At 43.1% G+C, this 22,191-nt stretch overlaps 1 protein-coding gene across 4 annotated transcripts in view; it reads right to left on the bottom strand.

Moving 5' to 3' along the window:
• Window positions 1-2,398: 2,398 nt before the first annotated feature.
• mv (lysosomal-trafficking regulator mauve) overlaps window positions 2,399-22,191 on the bottom strand; it is a 109,461-nt gene continuing 89,668 nt past the window's right edge. For all 4 annotated transcript variants that reach the window (XM_055078203.2, XM_055078202.2, XM_050192782.3 and 1 more), the window contains 8 exons: window positions 19,925-20,119; window positions 16,869-17,008; window positions 14,363-14,461; window positions 12,451-12,584; window positions 10,106-10,206; window positions 7,798-7,954; window positions 6,158-6,229; window positions 2,399-2,604 (listed from right to left, as the gene is read on the bottom strand). In XM_055078203.2, the coding sequence (XP_054934178.1) occupies window positions 2,490-2,604; window positions 6,158-6,229; window positions 7,798-7,954; window positions 10,106-10,206; window positions 12,451-12,584; window positions 14,363-14,461; window positions 16,869-17,008; window positions 19,925-20,119 (1,013 nt within the window). In that variant the 3' untranslated portion in view covers window positions 2,399-2,489. The remainder of the gene's footprint in view (window positions 2,605-6,157; window positions 6,230-7,797; window positions 7,955-10,105; window positions 10,207-12,450; window positions 12,585-14,362; window positions 14,462-16,868; window positions 17,009-19,924; window positions 20,120-22,191) is intronic.

Here is a 22,191-nt window from a genome sequence, read left to right as displayed (position 1 = left end):
CCCCCATCGAAATGTGGTCGCTGTGGCCTAGGCCAAACTTGCAACGTCATGCTCTGAAGCGCAATGCCATAAACAAATTTCTCTTAGAGAGGAGACGAAAGTGAGGCACATCACACTTTTCTGAGTGAGGCATCCCCTGGGGTGCTATATTCAAGAGTGTCAAATTCTGCCTACTGCTAATGCGTGGAATCAAGGAAAGGAGGACGAAGTCAAAGTTAAGTTGCAGCAAAGTGAAAAGGCTGTCAAAGGCAACGATGGTGAATGAATAGCTTCCATGAGCTATTCTGTTAAAAGGACCCTGAAACGATTTTGTACAAACGTACCGAGTCGTTAGGATAGGTCCTTCTGATCATTAGGTGACACATTCAGGTGCTCTGTGTAAAGCGTGCAATTCTTATAAGGTTTTAAAAATGTGCATTGCTATCGATCGGAGTGGTGCCGCTCCCCCGAGTTTTAAGCCACCCCATTACAATCTATGCAGCTGGCGCACATGACGTCAGTTGGGCGAGCTATCCAATTGGATACCGAAGTTGTGTCGTCGGTAATTTTTCCAACTTTATGGTGAGCAAATGTTCTTTGTAATATGCGATGTTGAAGTAACAGAAAGAGAATACACAATGACAATTTATCGCTACACTCATGCAACGCCGGCACATGGCAAGGGTCGTCTGCTTGTGTTACAAATGCTCCGTTTTTACGCAGGCTGCGCAGTCAATGTTGGTCTCTAGGTTTCTTTTGGCACGGACCATGAATTGCCCTTGTTGCATTATGGAGTGCAAATTTAGTGATTGGCAACATGTCAAGTTCAGCCATGATGTCCCTTAGCAAGGAAACAGGCGAGTGGAGTGGCTGCAGCAAATCAGGTGTCATACGATTACCACAATAGAGAGGTTTAGTATGTCCGGCATTTCGATAAACGCAAGTGGACTGGACACTTTGCCAGATGGGCGGAGGCACAAAAGTGAACAGTCTGCAGGGTGCCGCCACCTGGTGGCACAAAGCTCAAACAGACGAACAGAAAGCTAATATAGCAGTAGCCAAGTGTATTCTGCTTTGCTGCTGGTGTGAATTTTCAGTGGCAGTGTGATTGTGAACATGTCTTTTTAAATTTTCAAATTGTTTTACACTTAGTTATAGCAATAGTAGCTGAGTAGCTCAGTGTTTGGCTGGTTAAGCTCTGCACCACCAGGTGGCTGCACTGTGCAGGCCACTCAGGCCGCTCATGTTTAGGCTAACGCCACTTCATCATAGTGGTGGCAGTAAAGGGGCTTTAGTTTATGCCTCCACCTATCCGTCAAAACACCCAGCTAGACTGTGTTTACCATTGTACCAGACATGCTCGGTGCTGTGACGAAATGCTTGCAAAGCACACTGCTTGGATAGCTCTCACTAAGAATCAAGAGCCAGGCTAGTGGAGAGGTTAAAAAGGTTTCGTGCACTGGTGCCAAGACACCGAAAGTAGACGACACAACATCACATCATGACGAAGAGCCAGTGAAGGCGGAGCTTAGCCCCAGTCGCTTGGCAAATGAGTTAAGAAAAGGCATGGCTAGGGAAGAGGGCAACTTGTAATTATCCGCAGCGCTCTTAATATGAGACACTTCACTTCAATTGTGGCATGAATGCTTTACTGCAGCTGTACCCTATGCATGTACAAAGTTTGTCCAACCCCTTTCAGGGACGTTTACACCTTTGCAGAAGGTACATTATCAGCGACGATTTATCTTTTTATCCTGTGCTCTAAAACTTTTGTTGTCTGGAGCATGGCAAAACCATCCTAACCAGCAAATGACACAAAGAATTTTGAACAACTGGGGGTTCTTTAACTTGCACCAAATTAATGCATAGTACACTGGCATTTTTACATTTCATCCCCCGTCGAAATGCGGCCGCAACGGCCAAGATCTGATCTTGCAACCTTGTGCTTAGCAGTGAAACCCCAAAGCCACTTAGCAACCACAGTGAGTAGAAACCTGCAAGGTGAAGAAACGTTCATGCAAGAGAGAAAGTAACATCCACCTGACTGTAGCAACACATTAAAATTTTGTTGGTTGCCTTGTTGGCACGACTACTTGTACAGTGTATTGGTTTGATTTTACAGATAAGTGTTTCGTGCCCCCCATGATGCAACACAGCATACGATACAATGTGTAACACGTATATGAAAGCTACTCGACTCTTGGAACTTGATGGAATCCATTAGAGGCTTGTTGGATGCAGCTGTTCGTATGCCACATTGTATGCAACATCAAATGCCAAGTCGTGACCGTCTCTTTTGTTTCGTAAAAGACTCAGGAACAGTGAGCAAAGCAGCTACCCTTCTTACAGTGCAAACAACCCTGCAGCACCAGCCCACTGGTTCCAAAACCAAACTGTTCGTAGCATGCTTGAGGCACTGTCTGGTTATTACACAACATTAACATATTTATTTTTTATCTGTAATAAAATTAGTGCAACTGTGCGACGATGCAGACTAGGTTTCATGTTGCTCACAGCAACACGTGGAAGCGTGGCACACGGCTGCCGTCTTGCGCCTCCCAGGCAAACACTTCACCGTGATTGTTGACGGCATACAAGTGCTGCTGGTCCTGGGAGTAGGCAAGGCTGCACAAAAAGGGGAAAAGTCAGTACTGGCATGCACCAGGAGGCAGACACACGTTAGAAACTTTTAGTTTATTTGTGTACGCACTACCTTTTACCAGAATACCGGAGCACTGGAGATGTGAACAGAGTGAGCTGCGCTGGTAGTGATATCTTGTGAAACTTTGTCAAAGATGTTAAAGCCTTCTTGTGTTGTGCGGGTTTTCATCTAAGAAAATTATTAGAGAAGCCCTGTATGTTAATGATTAAATTGCTGTTGATGCTTTACAACAGCATTAAAGTGTATGGTTGGTCATTATAATAGCTTCGTGTTCTCTGGTCAAACGTTATGCCATAAGATGGCATCACCAACGCAGATGCTAAGCCTACGTTTCTGATAACCCAGTATTTCGTAAATGCTAATACGTACATGGCCTTAAACTCTCCATTAATAAAGGAACACTAAATATGAACACAGTCAACTTCAGTTAATTCGACATTGAAAGAAACGATAGAATAGATTGAATTATCTGGTGGGCCAAAGTAAAAGATGCAAGAAAATAGCACAAACACAATGCAGCTTCATTTAGCAGTATTTACCTAATCCTGACATGCCCCCTGAATTTAATGTGTAACCGATTTTATAGATAAACAAATGTAGCATATGCTTACAATCCTGATGGTAAGAAATAACGTAAAATTTGTCAAGCTTACCGTCACAGAATATAAACTTAAACATTTTTATGCCCAGCATCGTCACTTTCAGACAGCAGTTTATTGCTGTCTATGGACCACAACATAGTGTCTTCCATGTGGTCCACCGCATTTGATGTTCTGCAATTCTCAAACCACTCTGCTACAATTGCAAACGAGATGATGGCCCATGACTACACTAAGCACTTCGCCAGTTCCTCCTGCAATGCATGCGCATCTTTGGAGCACTGAAAACACATGACACAACTCTCGTAATGAAAACCTCTAAGTGGCGCATTGTCCTTGCCATCCTACATGGAAACTTACTCAGTCATCATGGTATGGGTAAGCGGTTGCCAACGCTGTGAATGCCCTTTCGGTTTCGTATCAGCAGGAAATTTTTGGACTGAGTAAATACAGGAATCATTCATTGAGATCTGCCATTTTCGCTTCAAAATTTGCCAAAGGCAGGCCAGAAATTGGCGTTTTCGGTGGGAAATAATGTGTCTTTGATGCATTCGTTGCCGCCTAGCACTGCCAAGGCAGAAGCTGCAGCCACTGAGGTCACCGTTGTGAGTCAGGTATGTGCACACTGGCTAGTCAAGTTTGAACTATCCAATGAGAGCCAATTTCAGGATCGAAATAACAGAACTTTGAGCCCATAGACATGTACGAGCACTAGCCATGATCGTTGGTATCGATTGAATCGACTAAAAAATCAAATTTACAGCAGTCGAGTTCATGGAAGTTTATATTAGGTTAAACTGGATTGGGTAAATTACACTTCTAGAGTACCAACAACATCAATACTGTCATGAGGAGAGGCTTTATAACCCTTAAAAGACTCAAAACGAAAGACAAGAGACAAAACCACGTTGAAGTTCTTGCACTAGCTTTCTGTGACATCACAAATTTTGTTGAACCACTAGCGATGCAAATTGAGCTCTGTTCATCGTATCTACAAGAGCATGAACAAAGGGACACAAAAACAGAGGTATTCCATAAGTCACATTTTGATGAGATGGACAATGAGAGTTTGGAACTAGCTAAATGTCTGACAAAGAAAGACAACATCGCATTCTAAATGCGTCAAGAGACTTAAGCTGTCAAGTTTAGGAACATCTCTGACCAAAAGCTACCCAAACATGAGAAAAATATTTATAATTCCATGCTGTCACAATGACGTACTGCCGCTGCAGCTCTAACGTGAAATTCAAAAGAGAAATTTTCCCTTATTTTTCTCAACAGCAACAAATAAATAAAAATATAGTCTTTAAAGAATATACAGTCAAACCTTGATATAAGGAAGATGGTTATAATGAATTATCAGATGCAATTAAGTAAATCTAAAATTTGTGCATTCCTTCCACCAATATAATAGGGTATGCTTATAACGTATATCGGATATAATGAAGGTATTTTCCCATCTGATGTCACTATATTTTAATGAAATTCGGCACTGTACTACCAGTTCAAGCCTATCTTGTGCTGCTTTTTAGTGTCACTTCAAGTATACCACAACCCACTTTTATGCAAACTATTTTCGGGTACATCGGTGCCCCACACAATATCAGTACCATCAATATACTTTTTAACATGTTTCACTATAGTCAGGATTTCTTTTTCTCAGCACATAATCAACATAAGCTCAGATTATGAATACTTGTGATGTTACAGTGCAAACACTACCACATTTCAGCTGTTTGATGGGACTGGATATTCCAAAGCAACACCTGAGCTATACGACGTATGTACTGGAGCTCTCCCGAATAATTTCCACCAACCGAGGTTCTAATGTGCAACTCAATCAACAAACAAAAATTCTTTTCATTACAGCACCATCATAACGTAGCTGTTGCGGCCATATATCAAACCCGCAACCTCATTCTCTGCAGAAAGTCACAGCCATTTTAACCTTATAGTGTACCATGCAGCGTCTGATGTAAGCAATAATCTTTCTGCTGTGAATTTGGCAAAACTTAGAGCCTGAGTGCACCACTTAAAGCAGTAAAATTTGTTTATCATTTCATCATTTTTCTTTGCTTACTTGGGCTATGGCATATTACAGCGAAACTATCAAGGAGAGTTTCGCAGCCTTTTTTGTGCAGAGAAGCATGCTTGGTATCAGCCAGCAAGGCAACCTACGTTAGAGTCCCAAAATCTTTCTTTGAGATCATTATCAATGATTATAAAATGAGTTGCCTTGCATTTCCCTTACTCAAATAGACAACAACTTCTCTGCAGCATTTTTTAGCCAGTAATATGCCATTATTTTCTTATGTCACGTTTTACTGGCTTCCAAGCTGCAGGTCGGCTAGGAGTTTGTATGGTTTAACATGTTGCTTTTTAGCACAAGAACTCTGAAAAAAAGAAGACAGTGACAGGCGAAAGGAAAGGAAAGACAAGCGCTATATGGTTGCAGCGGTGGAAACTTGACTGTGTGGGTGCCCCAAAGTGGCTGTATGATTAATTCTGGTGTTTTACGTGCCAAAACCACAATCTGATTATGAGGTATGGTGCGATGTAGGACTCCAGAATAACTTTGACCCCCTAGGGTTCTATAATGTGCACCCAATGCACGGCACACAGGCATTTCTTGCATTTCACCCCTCTCGAAATACGGCCGCGATTGCCGGGACCTGATCCTGTGACCTTGTGCTTAGCGGCACAATGCCCTAGCGATAAAGCAACCTCAGTGAGTCAGTGGCCGTACGAGTATGACTAGGTTGTTGGCAATGAATCATCACTGAGACCTGTAGCACTTAGAACTTGCTTGTACAGCTTCACTATCTTGACGTATCAGTTGCTCAGATTGGCGTACAACTGTGAAGGATTTTCTTTGGCAGCACCTTTGACAATGTGGCCAACACCAAAAGTTGCTTACCTGATAATGGGAGATATGCATTTTTCAGAGTGAATTTCTTGCACGGGACTCAGGTCCCATGAGCTCCATAGCCTGCAGAGATTGGGCACACAAGGCAACAATGCAACAAAAGCCATAACAAATGCAACAACAATGCAACAATGACTGCAATAAAACTGTATACTAGCTGCACTGGTAGGCACTGGCAGACACGGTATCAAGCATGGAGCAGCAACTATTAAGTCCTGGCAACTCACTGCAATCACCAGTGCACTTGAGCAGCTCGACTTTTTTCATTCTGCCAAATTAGATAATTAGTCTTAATTAATTAAGCAACTTGTCAAATGTTATAATTAGATGAAGTGTCAGCGAGAAAATTGTAGAGTGACATGAAGAACTCCCAATACAGCTTTCTGTTGCTCAATACATGCTACATAAAAAAGTTTTTCCTTGCATGAAAGAAGTCCGCAAGTGCCCACAAAATTGCTGCACACCTGGCCACTTGAGACACCCTGCATGTATTCGCAGGCTTCTTCCACACTCGGAAAAACACTTTTATGTAGCACATATTGAGCAACAGAAAGCTGTATTGGCGAGTTTTTCACGTCGCTCTACAATTTTCTCATTTCTCAAATTATAATATTTGACGAGTTGCTCAATTAATTAAGACTAATTATCTAATTTGGCAGAAGGAAAAAAATAGTTTGAGTATCTCCAAGCGATGGCAAACAACATTACCTTTGTTCTGTCCAGCTACATGGCACTTCCATATTTTTAAACTCTGGCTAAAGTTAAATGGGACACCCTGTATAATGCATTACAATATTTCTGCGAACACAACTGACAACAAAAATTCAAGTGCAAAGTGGAGGCTTGGGATATATGTGAACTGTGCCTTTGAGTGCGTCTGCACGGCAATGTATCGGCACTGCCGTGAAGCCCCCACCATGCTTCAGCAGTGGGCACTGGCAATCAAGCACATCCAAAACAAATTGTTTCTGGAGCATGGCCCATGCTAGCAATTGTGCCAGTTTCCTTTTTTGTAATATTCGAATGTTACATTCTTTCCGATTGCTATATGCAGCACGTTAGATATTAATTTAGGCCACAACGAAAGTAAGAGGTCACTGTTGTGCTTACCATCGGCAAGTTGTTTTTTCATCAACTTTCATTTCCCTTTATCTTATCATTTCTATACATCAGTCAAAACCACAAATAACTTCACCTATGCTATCAGTAGGCAAGCTCTCCTAAGTAACAAAGGACCTAATAAAGAAATCACAAAGAATGAAAGTGTCCAACTCAAGAGATAAGATAGAATTCGCGGAACTGTCAAAACTGATCAATAAGTGCTTCCCCTCGCTTCATAAGGCTGTGACTACCAAAAATTGGGCCTCTCAGTTCCCCTTCTCTGTCGCACAAAGGCTGGTGTTCCAAGAGGTCAGACGTTCAATCCACTCACTTCAGTTTATTTTCAAATTCGTTCTCGCTAGCAAATAAATGTTCTATGGACGTAGTCAACTATTTGGCCAGGGAGAACTGCAAAACCAGCAAATGTATGTTGGATTCAAAGTTTGAAACAGTAACCAGCAATTCGTACAAGAAAGCGGCCGTTCCAGTTAAAAATTCAGAAGGCTGTAATCTACCACTGGCCAACCTACCGAATGCACCCGTCCTCACAGCCAGCAGCGAGCACATTGATGGAGGTGCCCTCGGGAGCAGCAGAGTAGCAGACGGCTCCAATGGCCACGTCTGTGCTCAGCTGTCCCACGCGGGCACCATTGATGGTATGAACTCGAAGACAACTGCCAGCAGAGCCTGAAAAATATCGAAATCAAGGAAAGTGAAAGAGGCATCTCATAAGCTTGCCAGAAGCAGATAAGAATTTTCAGGACAAGTGTATAAGTTGTCCATGCTCGTAAGACAATTAAAAAAAATGTTTGAAAGGATAACAGAGGACACATCTGTATGTCCCCTAACTTCGCCTGTGCCTACTTACTGTGCTTCAATGTTCCTTATGCTTGCTTTACTTAACAAGTTGGAGCCCTTTCTTATATAGCCAATTACAGATTTTTCAGATGAGCGTTTTTTTCGGACAAGCCTGATAATCTGGACGCTTTCACAGCACCACCACATACCTCAGAGAACCAATGTATTAGGAAGTCTGAAATTTCAGATAGTGAAAACCTCCGGCATCCAAATTTCCAGACTTCTTGCCGTGACTGCAGGTCCAAAACAGCATTAGTTGAAGCCACCATTGCTGCCGTTTTGATTACTCACAGTCTTGAACCAGCACTTTTGCACTCCAATCTGCTGGCAGCCATAGTCATATGTGGTGTCGTTAGGCCTATCAGCTTCGACGTTCACTATTAAGCTTCCTGCTCTTAGAGGCCATGTTTTTCATTTAAAGGATTCACCGCTATGGGCAATGGCACCGACTCCACCTTAATTATCCTCGTCAATGGCGTCAAAGTGGAGAAAGCACCTCAAGGGTCTAAAGCATTGCATTATGCTGGTGCTCTAAAGTCAGCATCGCCCCAATACAGCAGTGTTTTGCGGTCAATCATACACAATGTACTGCGGTGAAGCATACGAGGAGTGCAAAGGGGCCACTGTTATGGGACATAAGTGTTCCTAAAATGTGTCTCGCCATCTCCTGTCACAGTACAAGCACCTAGATGTCTAATAACTAATAGGTGTACTAATAGGCAGGCCTTTTGGATGTGGCTGCGGTGATTTGAGCCCTTGAGGGGCAGTTAAAGGCATGCATTCATGTTTCCAGCCAGCCTGATTTTTCACACGTTTTCATGGTTTTCATGGTCTCTAGGGAGTCCAAAAAATTGGGCGTTAGAGTGTAGTACTTTTAACGCTCCCGCATTGCCATGCAAAAAGGAGTAACCAATACCACTGCAAAGTGACTAATCCCCATGCATTCAGAACATTAAACTTGACACTTTCACCACAACTCCAGAAAGTGGATGGCAGCATTTATTTTTTAATGAAGTAGTCACCATGCTTCATTGACACTCCTCATTGATTTCCAAAATAACATTGTAACCAAGAGCTTCCAATGTCTGCTCAAACACACTACTGTGAAGGTGCATTGTAAATCTTGGTCATAAGAACTACTGAAGAGCATTATTAAAACACAGTGTCCTTTTTTGGTCGAGGGGCAGCCCTGTCCTCCACAAGTGAAGTCAAAGAAGTTTGAGCCAAGGGCAATTTATGAATGTGGGGGTTAACCTACTCATTTTACTATGATTTCAACAAATGAAAAAGACTGGCACAAACACTTTAAACACATTGAATCACTCATCAGCCCTCTAAAACACAAAAAAAATTTTGAAATAATTTAACGGATCTTTAAAAAATAATAATACCACTAGCCAAGGCAGACTCGGCTGTTGCCAGTACATTCTTGTTCATGTCCACACATAGAGAGTACTGAAATTAGTTGGTTTCCACATGCTGGACACTTTCATGGGAAAGAACAGAAATCAGCAAGCACTTTCTGTTCTGGTCTCTTCTTTCATGAACTGTGAAGCTTTCGACCATTTAGTGGGACTCTTCATCTTAATACATTACAGAATCAACACTTTCCACAAAAAACTATGGACTTGTGACATTCTTGGTTGCTGGCGTCATGTCTTACCAACATTTGCGTGTGAAAACATGGCGCAAGTAAACAATTCAATCACGACCAAAGTCTTCCTAGTGGTTCTTGCCTTCTTTTCACAAGACCTGCCAGCAATGGTATGCACTGTGCTATGAGAATTAACTGTAGCACAACTATTGCTACACTGCGAAAAGATGCATCATCTCTAGGGGGAGACAAAACGACTAAGCATTTGATCACAGAATGGATTACGGTTTACACAAAACAGATTCCACTGCATTCACATAAGGCCTGACTCAAAAGGCGCAAATAGTTTGCAATGCAGACACATAAAAATGATGATTTCTGCCTACCTTCAGTGGTCTCTACAGTGGCAACATCTCCAAGAGTGCTGCTAATGCAAGCCAGTACAATGGGTGAGCTCCCGGCAATCAATGTGCGAACATACTCGAGCCTGCAACAAAAGTGAATGATAGTTATTAATAGAACCTCAAGATAAACTCGCAAAACTTCTTGTGGTACTTAACCTCATAAATGCATCCAATGCTAAAAGGATTTTTGCTGGCCTACTCGGTACTTTGTGAAAGATATAATAGTCACTGGAAGGACACACACTGCATTGCCACTTATGCAGTGCAGTGGCTGCATATATGGAACATCCAGTTTCCTGCATGACTCGGAGGTTAGATTCTCTAACTGTTGATTTCTCATTAGCTTAGCTTTTGAGTTCCTTAGCTTTTGAGTTCCTTGTGCACTTATATCTATGTACAATTAAACCTCGATATAGTGAAGTCGGTAAAATCGGCAATTTGCTTCATTAAATCGAAATTTTGTAATGTTTAAGTTATGTTTAAGTGTTATGTTATGTTATAAGTTTCCTTACATGGAAAGGGTCGCAATATTTTCCAAGTTATCAGGTGACCACAAAAAAAGGAAATTCGAATGAGAAAAAAGAAATTTGTTTTTGAGAGTCGACGACAAAAGATACGCTTTCATGCCATGCTAACAACATCTTCACGTCGACGGCAGGAAGCGAAGCCAGCCATACTTTCGTATCCACTGCATCCCCACGACTGATAGTGTCACCCACAATGGGACGATGCTATCATGAAAAGCACTGGCATCGAGGAGCATATTTTTCGTCTGCCTCTCACTCCAATGCGTCTACAAAACTCGAGATTATGCAACCTCCAGTACTAAACATGCAAGAAGACAGCGCACATGATACTAGGTCATCTCAGCACACCCACTATTTGCACATGTAGCAGATTACCTCAAAAACTGGGTGTGCGGCCTGCGTATGCGCTCGCTGACAGCCATGCAAACCGATGAGGGTAGCTAGAGGGGCTTGTCAGTACGGCATATCTTATTTTGTTGTAGTGCTAGCTGAACAAGGACAACAGAAGCTGAACAAGGACAACAGCTGTGTGTGCCAGATGTGCCTTTCTGTTGCCCTTGTTCAGCTTGCGCTACAACAAAATAAGATATGCCGTACCAACAAGCCCCTATAGCTACCCTCATCGACTTCATTTCTCGTTCAACAGGCTCTTTAGGGCTGTGCGTGTCAGATGTGCCTTTCTGTTGTCCTTGTTCAGCTTGCGCTACAACAAAAAGCATGGCTGGCCATGCTAGAAAGGAAGATGCACGGCAACTAGTGCCCCAGCCATTCACGCGCGCTTGATTGCATTCCCCTCGTCCCTTTTCCCTTGCTCAAGTGGGGAAAGACAACATACATCAAGCAACCATCTTTCTCGGCTCACCCTTGCATTCTTTCACTTCCACCCTAAGCATACAGTCAGAGACAGTGAGGTGGGCGCGGCAGGATCTTATTGCACTGGGACTTTATACACAACATGATGCTGCTCTGCTCCGAATATCACTCTTGGTCATGCGGTGCGGAATTTGAGAGTGCGTTCGCAAGCAGCCGCTTGTAATTCAACCATTTGACCACATGCGTCAGCGGAATTTTCCATTTATTGTCTCGGTATTCCTTCACTGCACTAGTGAAACGTCATTATATTGAAATTTCGTACAAACACACTTTGTTATATTGAAGTTCTAAATACATGGTGTTTTATGCACAAGAAGTTATATAATGCTAACTACTTCGTTACACTGTTAATTTCGTTATACTGAAGTTCCTTATTTGAGGTTTAACTGTATTCATGTACGTGGGACCCACATGGCTACGGCACTCCTTTAAAGTCTTGTCTCATCTATCGAGCCATACATTTTCCAAGTTCAATGAGTTCCTCATATCCTGTTCTCTTCTATCTTAAATATGCTACAGGTATCCAATAAATGTTAGTAGTGCTGATAAATTGGCTAGTTGGTTTCGAGATTCTTGATTTATGTCGCCGGAACGATAGAATCAGGACACAAACAGACGTTGACATCGCAAACGCTGGGTGTCTGGTGGTATCGCAAAGAAACAAATGGAGTATGTCGGTCGGAGAATGAGTGGCACACACGTGCAGTAATAATGCTGTACGTATTATGATAGTTGCATGTATAAACTTAGCTTAAGTTAATTTCAGTTGCAGTGAGTAGCATTTGCAACGTTTACGCCTCCTCTTTATGTCCCATTTCTATCAGGCTGATAAGATAAATCAAGAATAAAAAGTCTTGTGCTACCAACTAGCCCAGGCTAACTGCGTTAACAGTCAGCTTGTAAAGCCAGGCAAGCTAGAATCTCCACCTGTTGAGATCCCAGGCAATGCAGGATCCATCGCGACTGGTTGTGACCACCAACCCAAAGGCTGTACAAACTTCAACCCTCGTGACCGCATCTGTGTGACCTAGCAAACAAGTGGGCCGAGAAGGGTGCTCCACCTGTAAAGGGCAATGAAGTACACGTACACACGTTTTTCCCTGTTGCATTAGTGTAACGATGTCCAGTGAGTACAAAAGTCAACCATGTTGGTTTCAAGAGAATGCGTGCTTGCATATTCTGTACAATCTAAAAAGCGATGCTACTGGTCCTGATGATGGTTGACCACGTGACATAAATATTAGCTATCAAGCAGCCATTAATTTACAGTAATAACAAAAACACAATGCAGATTTTTTGCACGTACTAGTTGCCCGTATAGAAAATCCTCCACACTGCATTTTTAACCCTGCTCAAAAAACTAACTTCACTTTTTTTTATTATCCCCAATATTACCTTTCAAAATTTGATGAGCTTGACAACCAGGTGTATTAACTTTGTGAGAAAGCCAAAGTCCTAATACTTATTGGAAAAATTGTGAAAATAAGCACCAGCAAAAGAAAAATAGAAAGTGCAGGAAAGGAGAAAGGAGCTGACAGTATAAAGTGATTGACCAGTTCAAATAATTAGTTTACGTGTTGCCAAGTCAAGAAGTAACTTTTCAGAAAAACACCATTTAATCCGCAAGTCCTGTTGTAAAGAAGGTGTACAAAATTCATTGCCTTTATTTTTATTCCAGCATACTAATGCACATTACATCCAGATACAAAAAATATATTAACACATGTGGTTTATTCCTTCTATTCACCTAAAATAATAACGAAACAATGTTATCCACAAACCAAAGGTGCCGAGATATTTGCCATTGATCCTCACTCCTAAGCCTACCCAGTTTAATAGCTTGAATACTTCTACCAAGCGTGCAGTGAATAGCATTGGAGATTGCGTCTCCTTGCCTGACCCCTTTCTGTATAGGTATCTTTCTGCTTTTCTTGTGGAGAACCAAGGTAGCTGTGGAATCTTAGTAGATATTTGCCAAGTATTCACGTATGCCCCCTACACTCCTTGATTACGTAATGCCTCTATGACTGCTGGTATCTCTCGTGAATCAAATGTCTTTCGTAATCTATGAAAGCCATATAGAGAGGTTGATTGTACTATGCGGATTTTCCCCATTACCTGGCTGATGACATGAATGCAATCCATTGTAGAGTATCCCTTCCTGAAGCCAGCATGTTCTCTTGGTTGACTGAAGTCAAGTGTTGCCCTTATTCTATTGGAAATTATTTTGATGAACAATTTATACAATACTGAAAGTAAGCTAATGGGCCTATGAGTAGAAAGGAACACAAGGAGTAGAAAGCAGCAATGAATGTGTTGACGTGCCAAAAGTGAAATGCACTGCTCATCTCCATCAAGCAAACTGACTAAAAAACTAAGCTCGAATAATTTAGACGAAGACACATGGAACAGATGAGCACAAGCACTTGTCCTCGTCCGTTCCATGTGTCGTTGTGTAATCTATTCATGCTAAGTTTTCCTGTCAACATGTCAGACCAACTGGCCCAACTGTGAGTCCTTCCGTCAATCAGAGCAGAAGGTGTGGTCTGGACAAGTATGGCTCATCTTTGGCAATACTTCTTACCTACAGACAACTAGCACGAGTACAGCTCAACATTGGCACAAAGAGGTAAACTACACCACTTTGCTCAACATTCTCCATTATTGATTAATTGACTGATTGATTGATTGATTGATTGATTGATTGATTGATTGATTGATTGATTGATTGATTGATTGATTGATTGATTGATTTTCCTAAAGCAACACAGGGTAGATTCTGCCCGAATCAAAATGCAGCCATCACGGCATGTCAGCCACTGAGCCACAGTCTTCATACCTTTGAGTTTGCAAGCTTGATTTCATGCGCAGTCAGAAGACCTGAAGCATATCCCACGAAGACAAGTGGGCAACCAGGGGCTGTGGCACATGTCGACACCTGAGGCAAAAGAATTAGTCCACATAATGTCAGAATGCACATTCTCTAAAACCAAACGCACGTTATCTTTAATTCTGCATTTGTAAACACAACCAACGGAGTACTTGTGCAAAAAACTTCCTTTCTCGTGATATGGGAGGCTTCTCACATTTCTCTAGCATGCTCTTCCTTCGCCCATATATACACTGCCCAAATGATTAAGCTTTCCATAAAGTCCACACTCAGCACCAATGTGCACATAACATGGTGTGTCAATTACATGTTTTTCACTACCAAGTCAACTGACACCAAGAAGTATGCAGCTTATCCATTCCTACAGTACATATAAAAATAACACGGGACCTACAGTTTTGCTATCACCTGCACCTGGCTTGATGTGATGCTCAAGCTACAAGCTTGCCTGTTCCTGCTAAGTTGGGTCTCCATCCTCGAGACAAGTCACGCCTTTCCAGATCCCTGCACGTAACCCAATCTAAAGGTACTTTTCACCTCGTCATGAAAACGAAAAAGTCAGCAGTTTAGGCTATATGGCTGCCCTTTTCTTAATTCGCAAGTGTGTGTTTATGCATTGCATGTTTTTCCAAATTCAGAAGGACTAACTGTTGCACTAGTTGGTCTGACATGCTGACTGGAAAACTAAGCGCAAATAAATTAGACAAGAACACATAGAACGGACGAGGACAATTGCTTGTCCTCGTCTGTTCTAGGTGTCTTTGTGTGGTTTATTCCCACTTAGTTTTCCAGTTAACATGCCCAATTAAAAAAAAAAAATTAAATTGTGGGGTTTTACATGCCAAAACCATGATCTGATTATGAGGCACACCGAAGTGGGGGACTCTGGAAATTCGGACCACCTGGGGTTCTTTAACGTGCACCTAAGTCTAAGTACACAGGTGTTTTCGCATTTCACCCCCCATCAAAATGCGGCCGCCGTGGCCGGGATTCAATCCCGTCACCTCATGCTTAGCAGCCCGACGCCATAGCCACTAAGCAACCACGACGAGTTCAAGATTCCCAAATAATGGCAGCACCAATTGCAGTTCACATGAAGACAACGCCCCGCACATGCTGGGGCTTGTCTCTTACGCATGGTTTCATCACAAGAACCACTAATATGTTTTCGTTTTCATAAAACAGGCAAACTGTGCTCATACGCTATGACTGTAAAATGGGCTACGTTGCCATTAGCTTGGCAATGTGCCTCATGGGAAAGCCAGGTTTACAATAATAAAAAAGGTCCTGTTGGCTTTACTTCTTTACACTTTGCTGTCAGCGAGAAACTGTCAGCGAGAAACTGAGAAAATGTGTACTTGTACCCATCTTGTAATTGTTTTGTCAAAAAATAAATATTGATTGATTGATTGATTTAAAAAAAAAATAGGTAGTTTTCTGGTAGTCTGGTAAACAATACTTTTACTGCTACAGTGAATAATTGATATTAGAATGTATGGTATCAATTTGTAGAACAAGGAATGTGCTTTCTAATGGTATTACATTCAAGCGAACATTTATTAGCAATTATTTGAAAAAATTATTTAATAAAAGATCTGTTACAAAAACGAGAAAACTCCATAAAAACATGGATGCTGCTCTACACCAAGAGAACATAAAAAAATTTCGAAATATACATTTCGAAAGAAAGGCTTGATACAACATTCCTGCAAATATAAGCTTTGTAACTATAGAAGTTCTTTATTTACAAAGGAAAAGGTTAGCCCTGGTGGCTATCGTGCTCGTGCGGCGCTAACGAACCTTGAACAGCAATGTGGAGCACCTTCTTGTGCAAAACTATACTCCTTGCGCCACCACCAGCAAGCAGTCCTACTCAAACAATGATGACATCCTGCAAATAAGAACTGTGACCCTTAGAACACACCAGATATCTTTAGATCTGAGCACAGCAACGACGAAATGGTTCAGAGTAGAAAACTGAAACCTGCCGGCAGATACCTGTTGACGTTCCGGGGCTATTTGACGCAGTTTCACTGCCTGTGCTGAAGTCTGACGAATCAAAATCATCTTCACAGTCTGTGCTGCTACCACCATCCAAAAATTCTGATGCAGATTCATCAGAATCTGTCAAAATTCGCCATTTTCGAAGGGCATTTGCGCGCGACATTGACACCATGTCAGAAGCTACGAGCGCTTGTATTTGAAAATACCCCCGCTGTGAAAAAAAAAAAGAAACATGAAAGCGAAACTAGAAAAATAGTTCCTCGTTTATGCGCTGGATGACACTAGCTGTCCAAAAAGCGCCCCGTGCACTACAAAATTTGAAGTTGAAACCATCAATAATAGGCTATCGATGGATATAGGTGCAGATAGGAATGTGTTAAATGATGGAAGGTGGTATAGCCAAGAATGCATGGTAACAGCACAGTGTTCATGAGCACGTGCATGCACCTACCATGTCACCGGGGCATGGCGAAAGCAACGGTTGGGCTGGCTCATCCTTCTGCAGCTTGAGCCGAACAAAGCCATCTGCATGCTGCCATGACACAAGCGCTGTGCTCTGGATGTACGTCTGTAAAGCAGCCTTTGAGCCTCCTGAAGCAATGGGAAGAGAGCACAATTGTTCAATGAACCAATCTATGTTTAAGTTTAGTTTCCTATAATGAAATCACCAACCGATTTTTTGGATGCCCGATTTTTCAGACCTGCTTGATTATTCGGCTTTCCCCACGTGCTACCACCTACTCCATGAAACCAACATAATATATAATAGCTACCAAAATTTCGGCCACCACATGATGTGTCGCTGAGTTTATTTTTTACTGATCCTCACACACAATGTGGTAAACATGGCAGCCGTGAACAAAGTTGTTGCCATTCAAGTTGTTGGCTATCCCCTCACATTTGTTGTGGAGCTGATCCATTTGCCCTTAGCATGTTCTGCACTACAGACTACACCAGAGATGGGTGTGAGATCATGTGCTCAGCTGGACTGGTGGCTGTGTGTGAGCTTGGGCACACAAAACCCACAGTGTGGTTGTGCAAGCGATCAGCCAAGCATCCAGTCAATCTGCACATGCACTTTCTACACGCCATGGCATGCGCTAACATGTGTGGGCTAAAGCGCCGAACTGAATTTGTGAAACATAGCCTAAACTGACAGCGTCACGGTGCTAAGGTCACATGCACAATATTATCTGCTCTTTGTGACAAAACATGAAGCACATCAGGCTGTGCAAGAGGCGAACATGAAATGCACCCCCATGACCTCAGCCATCACGAAACTTCAAGCAGATATTACTTTAATGAAGCACAATATAGAGAAAAATCCTGCAAACAAATTTTATGCCATGTTGGCATTATAAAAACAATGACACTGATTTTATAGCTGAAATTTGTTTGTTTTTTCATGTTACTGTGGCCCCATCAGTTTTCGACTGTACTACCTAGAGGAAATGTGGTGGCAGCTTCTTTGAGAGCAAAGGGCAAATGGAAATGCCAAGATATGGAAAGTATGGGCTGTCTTCAACATGGCTTAGCCTAAAACATGACTGGGCTGGTTGGCATTCCGCTCTTGTTGCAAAGATGTAATGGCATGCTGCAGGAAACGGGACAACAAAAGACAAAAGAAAGCACGAGTTCCAACTTCCAACTAAAGTTTACTGTGGTATGCACAGGATTTTATACTGGTTCACAAAAAATAGTACAAGCAAAGTGGCAAAAGAACTTGAGCTATGAAAACTACGAATTTGAACACAATCACGATTGCAGAAATGAAGCTTTCTTGGAATCAAATACTGATAACTGTACTGATGATGTACGATTGAAACTGATGCACACTGGGCGCCGACCTTCTCATCTTTTTCCCTACCTTCACAACCCACCATTTCTACAGTTTACATTTAATATAAGCATTCATTCTGGCACGAGTTGTGTTTTAATGAAGAATTGTTACATCAGTCAATCAATCAATCAAGTTTTATTTTCGCCGCAGACAGTACATTGCTACTGCGAAAATAGGAGGCACGAGAAAAAAGCTGCATCTCTGGAGTTTGACTAAGCTCTAGTCCCCCGTACAGCAGCAGTGACACGACGATTTGGTATAAGGATTCAGTTATGTAACCACCAGCAAATAAAGAAACGATAAGACACTTCCATCAAAAATGGCAATTACAATTACACAGCATACATATTTCAATGAACAATTAGAAGCATAAGCAGTTTTAATAGAGTCAAACAAACAGGTCAAATAAGGTTTTGTTAGTAAGGGCCAGAACATCCACACTTTTCTGGTCTAGCTAATTTAGTGTAGTTGCTAGAGTGTAGTCAAGTTTGTCTTTCCCATAATGGGTGCGCGAGAAAGGAACGTAGTATGGCGGTTGATATCGGAAAGGGTAGGAAATTGTACTTTTCCTGAGATTTGATACTTCTTCGAATAATTTTGCCCTACCTAATGTGGAGTTTTTATAGGTTCTTAATAATTTGTATTTGTATATATTGTGGATTTTTAGAATTTTATGTTTGTGAAAGAGTGGTTCTGTGTGTTCTAAGAACGAGGAATTTTCTAATGATCTAAGTGCTTTTTTCTTAATAAGGAAGAGTTTCTGCAAGTTTGATGCTGTCGTGTTTCCCCATATTAGCATGCAGTAATGCAAGTGAGAGTTAAAGAGTGAAAAATATAACATCTTTTTAATGCTGACTGGAAAAGTGTGACGGCTCTGGCTTAATACACCGGCAGCTCTACTTAATTTTGGTAATAAAGTTTTCACATGTTCATTCCAAGACATGTTTTCTGCGAAAATGACACCTAGAATTTTAACAAACTTTTCTATTTTAATTTTGAATGGCCCGAGAGCAATATGGTCATAATAATATAGCAAAAGAGCACAGCCTTAATAGGCACTAAAGCTGCGTGACAGACAGAACAGTTATTGCCAGCCATGTTTTCAAAGCATACCAACTGTCCCGGAAAGATGCCAATCCAAAGCTTCCATTTCACAACATTCCCATGTATGCAAGAGCCCTTCAACACCATCATTTCCATGTTGGTAGCAGGAGATGTTTACAGCATGGTGGCCATGACCTGTTTCCAACGACTGGTCACTTTCAAGCACTCTCACAGTGCAGTGTAGATTTGGCTGGTTGAAACTGAGCACTCGGAGCACATTCATCTGGTTCATACAGAGCACTGCATTACAGTTCAGAGCATTCGAAGGCATTCTCATCTTTGAGCTTGGAGTGCAACGAAGGTCGACAGAACTCCGATCACATTACTCTTCCAACTACTCTGGGAGCAGCTGTCAGCTCGGCCATGCTTTCTCTAGATCCGCAGTTGAGAGGCCTCCACATCGCTAAAACCAAGTCAGAGCGTAATAAGGACCAGCACCATAAGGAAGCCATTGTTAGCTAATGCAATGAGGACACGCTCTACTGCAAGAAGCTCCATGGTGCTCAGTAAAGTAAACACTTTTGCTCAAAGCCAGGATTGTCTTCCAGCTATGTCCAACCTACCGGAAGAGTGGCTGTAAGTGAGGAGCAGGCAGGAGTGTGCGGGCAGGCCCCAGACGTCGTTTGTGCGAAGTGACACCAGGTGGCTGACAGGGCTCTGATCCTTGTGGGTACTACGCCACAGCACCAGCCGCGCAGCCGGCTTGCTGGGGCTCCCAACGTAGCTGCCCCAACGCAGCCCTCGCACCTCGGCCATGGCTGCCTGTCAACAGAGCCGAGGAAGAGTGATGTGTGCCATGTGCCATTATGAGAGGAAACAATAAATCAGAAAAGTTCCGAGAGAGGGATTATTCAAACGAAAGCTATGTTGCAAGCAGTAGAAGCGAAGTTCCAACCTATCATAAGATACCAAGAGATGCCCCACTCCCGAAAGATAACCCATCCCTGACTAAGCTCTTGTCTTAAAAAACTGGATGTTACCCACCTGAAAGTTACCCACCACATTGAAAGTTAGCCCACCTCAATTTTTTCTTGATTTTAGGTGGGCTCTCTCGGGATTTTATGGTAGATGTCTGCAGCATGCATTATTTTAACATAAGTGAAGTGTTTCCTTTCGTACTCATGCACAGTATACAGCAGGCATCAAAACATTACGGATTGTGAGATTTTAAGAAATAATTCTGCGCAGTTTGTACCATAGCCAGAAAAAACCCACATTTTGTTCGGGTGTGCTTGTACAGGCACCAATATGAATACAGTAGACCTATTAATGTGACTTCGGTTAATTCAATTTTTCTGATAATTCAATCCCAGTTGAAGGTCCTGGTCAAAAGTCCCGGCTACCGCCCATGCATTTCTATGGGCCCAAACTTTCATTATTTCAGTCCTAAAATTGACCTTCCTCGGATTATTCGAACTGGACAAGTCAGAATGTATGTGCCTGACCCCTATGATGACACTAATAACGACCCATTTAGTGGCAGCGTCTGTCTCAACTGAGCTTATGAGACAGTGAATGCATTGAACGTACGTCACCTCCGGCTGGAAGCACTTATTTTTGACCTGCCCTAGGAACACTTGTGGGAGATATAGGGGGTTCTCCTCCGTACTCTTGGGACAAAGGAACGACAACACAGTAGTGCAAACAATCACAAGGGCATTTATTGCACCTTTCATAGATCAATGCCTGCTAGCCGAGTTGCTATCCACAAAACATGCCGATGGGCGCGCGACAAATCTAGAAGGTCCGACTTACTGCGACCGCAACGCGAGCAAATATGTTCGCCCCATGCTGGATCCCAACGCCTGGTCGTTCGTGTGTACAGTCACACGAATGGTGGCACGTTCGAAGGCGGCCACGCGAGACAGTCTCGCAGAAGCATCGGACGGCGCCCGCGCAGACGTCCGCGCCCGCCGACCCGCCGGGAAAGCACCCCTGAGCCTTTCTTTCCCGAGCCTAAGTAACCCCGCCGCAGCGCAACACTAGCGCCATCTCTCGCACTGCGCTTCAACCACTCCGACCGCCGCGGGCGAAGCCTCCCTGCAGGAGACGAGCTATGCGGGAAAACTAGATCTCAGGGGAGGCGTGAGAGTCACGCATCCCCACATCCCCCCAACCTTAAATCACTACATATTCCGGCGAAACATTTCACACAGTCTAACATCAACACGTGCTTCGCGAACAAGGTGGTACATGCAACAGTGGCCGTGCCGGGGAAATGTTCACACGCTGTCCATAACATGCGAGCCGACTGTCCTTGGGTACACCGCTGGCGTCCGCCGGTCACAGCAGCAGCCTTGCAGACTCGACGGCACGATTCCAGGCCAGGACTCCGGAAACGACGACGCAGTAGTCGGTACGAGCAAGCGTCGCTCGCGCCGACGCGCCCTGCTGGCAAGAGCCGCCGTAGCTGTCGGTGACCGCCGGCTCTTTTGTCCGCCGCCGAGGGTTGTGAGCTGGATGCAGGAGGCCGCCGAAGTCGCTGCGCCGAACCGGCCACAGCATCACCATCGCCCGGGATGGCTCGATCGTAGTCCGGAGCAGCAGCGCAGACGATGTGCAGGTGAAAGCAAGCCCGGGGTGACTCCATTCATGCTGCGTACACTTAACACACTCGGCAAACACTAAAGTAGTGCAAGGGAGAGGAATTCTGCATGCGCATCGCCCACGTGGTACGATGTTCAACTCGGCTAGCAAAAGATCGGGTGGCTACTCAGTTGCCAAGTTCACGTGAACGAAGCTCGCTTCCTTGAGTCGAACGAGTAATTTCAATTCGTGCGAGGCTAAATAGAATGAGGGAAGCAAATTGCAACACCTCAACGCCACGGTC

The sequence above is a fragment of the Dermacentor andersoni genome, chromosome 10, assembly GCF_023375885.2.
Source record: "Dermacentor andersoni chromosome 10, qqDerAnde1_hic_scaffold, whole genome shotgun sequence".
Taxonomy (NCBI): Eukaryota; Metazoa; Arthropoda; class Arachnida; order Ixodida; family Ixodidae; genus Dermacentor; species Dermacentor andersoni.
Note: the sequence above shows the minus strand (reverse complement) of the source record. Positions and strands in the feature narration are given on the sequence as shown.